The sequence below is a fragment of the Phaseolus vulgaris genome, chromosome 2 (genome assembly GCF_000499845.2).
Source record: "Phaseolus vulgaris cultivar G19833 chromosome 2, P. vulgaris v2.0, whole genome shotgun sequence".
Classification (NCBI taxonomy): Eukaryota; Viridiplantae; Streptophyta; class Magnoliopsida; order Fabales; family Fabaceae; genus Phaseolus; species Phaseolus vulgaris.
In genome coordinates, this window is record NC_023758.2 from 17,945,414 (window position 1) to 17,954,985 (window position 9,572).

The 9,572-nt window shown below is 37.7% G+C and overlaps 1 protein-coding gene across 1 annotated transcript; it reads left to right on the plus strand.

The window, feature by feature from the left end:
* The first annotated feature begins 8,421 nt into the window (after positions 1-8,421).
* Positions 8,422-9,259, plus strand: LOC137809126 (uncharacterized). Its single transcript, XM_068610265.1, has 2 exons — positions 8,422-8,778; positions 8,840-9,259. Exons 1-2 carry the CDS (start codon positions 8,422-8,424, stop codon positions 9,257-9,259), a joined length of 777 nt encoding a protein of 258 aa, XP_068466366.1.
* Positions 9,260-9,572: the final 313 nt, after the last annotated feature.

A 9,572-nucleotide genomic window follows, 5' to 3' on the forward strand; every position in this document is an offset into this window, starting at 1 on the left:
TCCTGCCGAAAAAAATACGGTAATCTGGCAGTGATTTTAAAAAATTTATTTCTCTCAATTGGCTTACTGTTTTTAATTGATTCCAGTGCCATTTTTGAGTTAACATCTTGAAGTTTCTGTGGTATAAATTTCATAATCCAGTTCGCTCTACAACGTTCCAGTTAAATCAGTGAATATCAAACACAGTTTGCATTAAAAAAAAATTTCCAGTAGCTAAATTTTTTTTGTTTTCTTCATCTACTCTAGTGCTTTTCCTTAGGTATTCTTTTGTGTGCCTACTTTTCTCATTGAGTTCTTTATTTTCTTGATTGTCTTTCATTCTTACTCTTTGAGTTTGTCTTACACATAGTTTTCCTTTTGCAATTACCTTTCCTTGCTTATACCTTTTCTTGTTTGTCTTTATTGTTTCATTGGTTTTGTGGTGGTTTGCTCTTAAGATTGGTGTGCTTGCTTTGACATATTTCATTTGAGGATTCCAAGGCCTCAAGATCAGATTGGTGCAAGAACATTATTTCTTTGAGAGTGATATCTTTTCAGCCTTAAATTCACTTCGGCAGTTTCAATTGGAAAGCTCACTGTTTTTGCTAATTTTTAACTTGTTTGCTGTTTTGTGTGTTTGCTGTTTTTTAATTACAAATGGCTGGATCTTCAAGTGATGCATCCTCCAAGCAGAATTCTCCTTCCAAAGCTTCAATTCTTGGTGAATTACATGAAGCTCAAAGAACAATTAGAAGGTTGGAAGAGAAATTGCAAAAGATGGAGGTCAAACAAACTAGACCATCTCCTTCTATCCATGATGGACATCATTCTCATAGACCATCTTCAAGAGCTTCTTCAAATGATGTTGGCCGTGAAGATGAGCATAGGAGAAGGAGACCTCCACCCCAAGTCCATGGACAAAGACATCATCACCAAGGGGAAAGAATTCACTACGGCAATGGCTTCTACCATGATGCAAAGTCCAAGCTTCCTTCGGTCAAACTACCTTGTTTTAATGGTTCTAGTGATCCAAATGTGTATTTAGATTGGGAGGCTAAGTGTGAACAAATTTTTGAGATCCATGAGATCCAAGATGAGCATAAGCTCAAGCTAGCCACCCTAGAGTTTAGTGATTATGCCATGAAATGGTGGCATGGGATTGTAAAGGACATTATCTATCACAAGGGTCCTCCCGTGGACTCTTGGAACTCTTTAAAGGATCATATGCGCGCTAGGTTTGTGCCCCCACATTTTAGGAAAGACCTCATGTTGAGACTCCAACGGTTTCAACAAGGCACGCTAAATGTGGATGAATATTATAAGGAGCTTGAGACGCTTGTGCTTAAAATTGAATTAGAAGAAAGTGAAGAAGCCATGGTTGCTAGGTTTGTGAGTGGTCTTAGGAAGGATATCCAAGACATTGTTGAGTTACAAGAGTATTCATCATTGGGCTCTTTAGTTCATCTTGCAATGAAGGTGGAAGCCCAACTTGCTAAGAAAAACTCTTTTAAAAATGCTTCCAATAATGGATACTACTCCAAGTCTTGGAGAAACAAAACTTCTTTTTCAAAACATCCTTCCAAAGATTCTTCTTTCAAACCCAAGGAATCTAAGCCATCAACATCTAGACCTAAGTCTCCCACTAGAACATCTAACACTAAATGCTTTAAATGTATGGGTTATGGTCATATTGCTGCAAATTGTCCTTCAAAACGAAGTATGTACATGCATGAGGGCATTGTAGTTAGTGAGCATGATTCGGATTCTTCAAAGCATTCATTGCATTCTCATGCATCTAGTGAGGAAGAGAGTGAATGTCCACTTGAAGGGGACTTGTTAGTTGTGAGAAGACTTCTTGGACAAGTTTCACAACCTTTTGATGAAAGTCAAAGGGAAAATATTTTCCATACAAGATGTCTTATTCAAAACAACATTTGTTCCTTGATAGTGGATGGGGGTAGTTGTGCAAATGTGGCTAGTACAAGAGTAGTAGATAAGCTTGGATTGCCTACTATCTCTCATACAAAGCCCTACAAATTACAATGGCTTAGTGAAGTAGGAGAAATAATTGTTAATAAACAAGTCCTCATCCATTTCTCCATTGGAAAATACAAAGATGAGGTATTATGTGATGTTGTGCCCATGGAAGCCACTCATGTTCTTTTGGGAAGGCCTTGGCAATTTGATAGAAAAGTTTTACATGATGGCTTTACCAACAAATTATCTTTTGAATTCCATGGTCACAAGGTTACTTTAAAATCTCTCTCTCCAAGAGAAGTCCATGAGGACCAAGTTATCATGAAGAAAAAGAGGGAGAGTGAAAAAGATAAAAAAGATAAAAAAGATAAGAGTTCTAAGCCTACACTCCTTGTGTCTAGGCGTGACATTGAAAGGGAAATAGTGGCTCATCATCCTCTTTTTTTAGCCATCCCTAGAACTCTTAGCATAGAAACACTTGTTGATAGTCCTCATTGCTTGGAAAATTTGGTAGAAGAGTTCAAAGATGTGTTTCAAGATCCTCCAAATGGCCTTCCACCTTTGAGAGGGATTGAGCACCAAATTGATTTGATACCGGGCTCTTCTTTACCAAATCGTCCCGCATATAGGACCAATCCAAGTGAAACCAAGGAAATTCGCCAACAAGTTGAGGCTTTGATTGAAAAAGGGTGGGTGCAAGATAGCATGAGTCCTTGTGCTATGCCTATCATCTTAGTGCCAAAAAAGGATGGCACATGGCGAATGTGTTCGGATTGTAGGGCCATAAATAACATAACCATTAAGTATAGGCATCCCATACCTAGATTAGATGATTTGTTGGATGAATTACATGGTTCAAAAATCTTTTCAAAGATTGATCTTAAAAGCGGCTACAATCAAATCCGTATCAAACCGGGTGATGAATGGAAGACGGCTTTTAAGACCAACTTTGGTTTATATGAGTGGTTAGTTATGCCTTTTGGTTTAACTAATGCACCAAGTACCTTCATGCGCCTCATGCATCATGTTCTTAGACCTTTCATTGGTAAGTTTGTTGTGGTTTACTTTGATGACATTCTCATTTATAGCTTATCTTTGAATGACCATAGGTTGCATGTTAGGCAAGTTTTGGAAACCCTTAGGAAGGAACATTTGTATGCTAACCTTGCTAAATGTATGTTTGCTCTTGATCATATAGAATTCCTAGGGTTTGTTGTGAGTTGTAAAGGGGTCCATGTGGACAAAACCAAGGTGGTGGCCATTCAAAAGTGGCCTACACCGAAATCTTTGAATGAGGTCCGAAGTTTTCATGGGCTTGCTTCTTTCTATAGAAGATTTGTCCCAAACTTTGGTACCATTGCCGCACCACTCAATGACATAGTGAAAAAGGATGTGGTCTTTCATTGGGGAGAAGCACAACAAAATGCTTTTGATACTTTGAAAGAAAAATTGACTAATGCTCCCATCTTGGCCCTTCCTAATTTCACTAAGACATTTGAGATTGAGTGTGATGCTTCAAGCATAGGTATTGGGGCTGTTCTCCTTCAAGAGGGCCACCCCATAGCCTATTTTAGTGAGAAATTGAAGGGAAGTCATCTCAACTATTCCACCTATGATAAGGAATTATATGCACTTGTTAGGGCTTTGTTTACTTGGCAACACTATCTTTTTCCCAAAGAGTTTGTGATACATAGTGATCATGAATCTCTTAAATATTTGAAAAGCCAAAACAAACTTAACAAGAGGCATGCTAAGTGGGTGGAATTCATTGAGCAATTTCCTTATGTGATCAAACACAAGCAAGGCAAAATAAATATTGTGGCGGATGCTCTTTCTAGAAGATACACCTTGCTATATCTTTTAACCTCTCAATATCTTGGTTTTGATCACATTAAGGAACTTTATCATGATGACCTTGATTTTTCTCTCCTCTATCAAGAGTGTCTTAAGGGAGGACACAAAGATTTTTTTATTCAAGATGGCTTTCTTTTTAAAGGAAAACGTCTTTGTGTTCCCCAATGCTCTATTAGATTATCTCTTGTTAGAGAAGCTCATGAGGGGGGCTTAATGGGACATTTTGGGGTTGCTAAAACTTTGGATGTGTTGCATGAACATTTCTTTTGGCCTCATATGCATAAACATGTTCATAGTTTGTGTGATAAATGCATAGCTTGCCGCAAAGCTAAATCTAAAATGCATCCCCATGGTCTTTATACTCCTCTTCCTATCCCTTCAATGCCTTGGGTAGATATATCTATGGATTTCATCTTAGGCTTACCCAAGACATCAAAGGGAAAGGACTCCATTTTTGTGGTAGTGGATCGTTTTTCAAAAATGGCTCACTTTATTCCTTGCCACAAAGTGGATGATGCATGCCACATTGCAAACCTCTTCTTCCAAGAAGTGGTTCGCTTGCATGGGATTCCTAGGTCTATAGTGTCCGATAGAGATCCTAAGTTCTTGAGTCACTTTTGGAAGACCTTGTGGGGCAAGCTTGGAACTAAGCTTTTATTTTCTACCACTTGCCACCCACAAACCGATGGTCAAACCGAGGTGGTAAATAGAACTTTGGGACAACTATTGAGATGCTTTATTTCGGGGAATCCTAGAGTGTAGGAGAATTTACTACCCCATGTTGAGTTTGCATATAACCGAGTAGTAAATTCTACCACCTCCCATTCTCCTTTTGAGGTGGTCTATGGGTTTAATCCCCTAACACCTCTTGATCTTCTTCCTATTCCCCTTCTTGACGATGTCTTGTGCAAAGATGGGGATGAAAAGGCTTCTTTTGTGAAAACTTTGCATAAAGACATCAAGAAGAGAATTGAGAAGAAGGTTGGCAAGTATGCTGAACTTGCCAATAAGAGGAGAAAAGCATTGTTGTTTGATGAGGGCGATTGGGTTTGGCTTCACTTGAGGAAGGATCGTTTTCCTACTCAAAGGAAGTCCAAACTAATGCCTCGAGGGGATGGACCTTTCCAAGTCCTCAAGAGGATTAATGACAATGCTTATGAGTTAGATATGCCTGATACATTCTTAGGTAGTCATACTTTTAATGTCAGCGATCTAACTCCTTTTTCTGTAGGTCTCCAGAATTCGTGGTCGAATTCTCTCCAACTCGGGGAGTATGATGGAGATCAAGCCCAAGAGAACATGGAGGCCACTCATCAAGCTCAAGAAGAGGTGGAGGCACAAATGGAGGATGCCCATGGAGGTCAAAGTCCACCTCAAAGGATTACAAGAAGCATGTTCAAAGCCTTGGGAGCAAGAGGACATTTATTTTCTCTTTTTGTAGTGTCTTTAGTTGAAGGTGCTTAGAGGGAAACCTTAGAAACCTCTTTTGTTATAGCATCTTTTAGGTTTTAAATAGGACCTTTAGGGGGGTGTATTAGTAGATAGGTGTAGGTGTAGTTTTTGGGAGGTGTCATAGTAGAAAAAGGTCACACCTCCCATGTGACTTGTTTTTGGTGGGAATTTCAAATGAGTTTATTTGAAATTTCCCACCTATTTTTCAGCACCTTAGGCTATAAATAGAGGTGCTTCCTTTGTAAAATTCAGATTTGAATTTTATCTAAAGAAACTATACTCAAAATTGGAGTGAGCATTTGGAGAGCTTTGAGCTTCTTCTCTAGTCTTATCTTGAAGGACCATGGTTTCCTCAAGTGGCGGCTTCCACACTCATCTAGGAGCATCCATTCTTCTAGTGGCGTGATCATCCAACCATTCCTCCATCTTCATGAGCATTCTTTTCTCCTTCCTTTCTTCTTCTTCAATTTGTTCTTATTGCCTTGAGTTTTGAGTTGTTTTTGTTTCGGTTCCTTTAATTTTCCAGCACCTATTTTCTGTTTTGGTTTTCTAAATTCTGTTCGGTACATTTGTTTGTGTTTTAATTCTGTTCGGTCTTCTCTTTTATAATTCCTTTGTTGATTCAATTTGACAATATTTGGTTCATCCAAATGAGTTTGGGAATTGGTACTTGTTTTGGTGAGTTCTTGACTTAGAACCATGATCCAACTTCTAAGAAAGTGCCTCTTTATTTTCCAGCTCAAGGTGATTCCTCAAAGTGTCAAGAATCTTGTTCTATGTGGCTATTGGAATCACATCAAAGGAGGTAAGCATTCTCAAGGAGTATACGCATGAAACAAAGTGGGTATTGATTAAACCAGTAGACGCATGTTTTACTGGTGAGTTTAAGTTCAATTAGATTGTCGCATGTTCAATCTGGTTTAACTCTGTTGGAGGATTGATAAAAGATTAATCTTTAGAGAACCTGTGAAGAAATTGGGGATCAACCGATTTTTATTTGTTGTTTCAAATCTCTTTTATATTTCCTGCATAACTATCTCAATCCCCTTTTTATTATTATTGTTATTACTAACTCTTATTATTGCAAATAGATTCTAAACATCAATATACTAATTTCACTATTAGATTCGTTGGGAGACGATTTGGGGTCATTTGACCAAAATTATACTATCATCTCTCTGTGTTAGACAAGTCTCCATTAGAATTATATTAATTTGATAGCAAAACGACAACTATCAATCACCCTAGGTTTTGACTAGCATCTACTTTCTTTCTTGTTGTCTACTATTACCTTCTTGTATTTCTTTTATTGATTTCTACATCTCTATGATACATTAGGGTTTTTCTTTTCTTGCAAATAGATCAACCTTTCTTTGGTTTTTAAGAGCATTTCCATATCTCCAATTTTTTTTCATGTTTTCCCAAATTGTTTTGAAGTTTTCTTTTAGAAACTTTTGTGACATATCTTTAAGGTAAGCTCTGGCTAGGAAAGCCTTAGTACTTTAGAAGTCCTTGTGACTCACCTCGCTTTCCTGAGAGTGATCTTGACACTTTATCACTTTTGTTTCCTCTAGTAAACTTCACCCATATTTTTTTTTTTAAACAAATCTTACTTTAAAAATTGTTGTGGTTGATTTCTTTCAAACAATTGGAAAATTTTATTTACAATCAATCATGAGTGGAACATTTTATCAGTCTAGTGTTCATAAAACTAACAATGCTCAATTTCCAATAAATATCCACTCACGCCTAGACCAACAAACTCAAAATCTTTCCGAGATAAAAGAACTCATTTTGTAATATAAACAAACCCAAGAGAGTGAAACACATAGGTCTAAGAGTAAATATGGACAAACTTCACAAAGACTTAGGAGTAGAAATGAGGAAGGGTATTCTATACACACTTACTTTTATAAGCAACCATATTCTCCAAGTAAAGAGGTATTTTATCATTCCTGTAATGTGGATCACTATTCTAGCTCAACCTACCCTATGTAGGATTACAAAAGAGAGGTTCATTCATACAAGCCACATTTTAGAGAGACGACCTCTCCAAAGGTATCTTTTGTTGAACCTATTGTTTGTAAGCCTCCTTTCCCAAATCGAGACAAATTTATTACAATAGGTCATATTTTTATAGATGGAGAGAAAGATTGTAACGAAAAGTTAGCATCTCTTCCAAGGACACCTGAATCTCCATCCCTAGAAACCCAACAGGAGGTACCTCTAATTATAGATACATTAACAATAGAACCTCCTACAAATCTAGAAATTAATAAGCAAGAAATAGAGATATCTTCTAAAGAGTTCATTAATATTGAGCCTATAAGAGAGAAGTCTAGTTTTAGTATTTTCCATATTCCTTCCAATGACTCTTTCCTTGATTCCAATATTTTGTTTAAAAATGTTAATCAACTTCATACTTCCCATAGAGCAAATGATTCTCCTCATCCTTGTCAAATTTTCAACGATTTTCTCTTATGGATAGTTATCAATTTATACCTTTGTTTATTCAAATGTTGAAATACAATCTAAATACCTTTTTTTCACTCTTCTAAACATATTTTGCTTCAAAATGTTGGGGATTTAGTTGTAACTCAACAAGTAAAAGTCAAGCCTTCTTTAGGAAATTTTGATAAAAGTGTTTTAAGTCCCATTATCCCTATAGAAGCTTGTGATTTTTATTACACAACCCTCAGAATTTTTCAAATACATTTTTTTATAGGGTTGTTTTCCTAAAATTACTTTCACTACCAAAGGCACTAGCTTTGTGACTAGTTTTCTACATTGTTTTCTCCATTTCCTATGGTGTTCCATTTACCAGCTTTAGTAATAACACACATCATATCGGTACCATACAAAATATTTTGTTTGTTTTAAATTTCTACATCCATCCACTTCGATTCATTTCAATTCTCCTTATGTTTGTTGTCTTTTTCAGGGGGATTCATGAACCAGGCGAAACATTAAGACATCTTTTTCACATAAGGTGGCTTTTTCAACCAGGATATGAGGACAAATCATTTTGAAGGGGGGGGGGGGGTGGGGGAGCCTGATTGAGGCCCATCCAAGCCACTATACACAACAATAAAAAATAATTAAATGTATAAATAGTGGATACACAACGAAGGGGAAAATGGAGGAGGTAGTCTATTGACTATGTGGAAGAAGTCTGTGCTCGATTATGAGAGTCATGTCATGGGAAAAGGGTTCATTGCTTTTTTCGGGAAACTCTTAAGCTCTGATCTGAGATGCGTAATTGTAAATGTTTACGCTGCTTGTGCATACACAGATAAGGAGAGGCTTTGGGAGGAGTTGTCTAACATTAAAGCAGCATCACAGGATCTGATATGGTGTTTTTGCGGGGATTTTAATGCAGTTAGAACCAGAAGTGAGAGGAAGAGTATAAATGGTAGAGTTGGGTGTTCTAGGGAGACCTACGGTTTCAACAATTTCATTGAGACAAATTTGTTACTAGATCTGCCTTTAGTAGGGAAAAAATACACATGGTTTAAGGTAAATGGCTCGGCAAAAAAGTAGGTTGGATAGAATTCTTGTATCCGAGGAGTGGCTATAGGTATGGCCAAGTAGCAAGCAGTATATACAGCGGAGGGAAGTGTCAGACCATTACACCATTGTGGTTAAATCGGTCGACAAGGACTGGGGGCCTAGACCGTTTAAAACCATTGATGCATGGCATATGGAAAGGGGGTTCACTGGGATGGTGAAGGAAATGTGGCAGTCATATGTTGTTCAGGGGAATGAAATAACAAAGCTCAAGGACAAACTGAAAAGGCGAAAGGGAGATCTAAAGGTATGGAATAGAGATGTATATGGAAACTTACATACCAGGAGGAGGGTCATCCTACAAGAAATTGAAAGCTTGGACTGCCATGACTTCAATGCTGTCCAACATGGAAGTGTAAGGGTGGAAAGAGTGGAATTGTTGAGTCGACTGCGGGAGATTGATAGAAAAATTGACTCACTTATAAGTTAAAAGGCTAGAATGAATTGGCTGAAATTCGGGGACGCATGCACCAAATTCTATCATTCATCCATTAAATGGAGAAGACTTAGAAATGAACTCAAGGGAGTGGAGATTCGGGGCCAATGGTGTGAGGAACCTTGCACGGTTCGAATAGAAGCAAAGAAGTTGTTTGAGAATAGATTTAAAGCAACAAAGGACCTGGGGGTGCGGCTTGATGCAGTCGAATTCAAAAGACTAAACTAGGAGGAAAACCTGTCTCTTATGGCAACGTTTACAGAGGAGGAAATCAAGGAAGCGGTGTGGCAATGTGAAGGATCTAAGA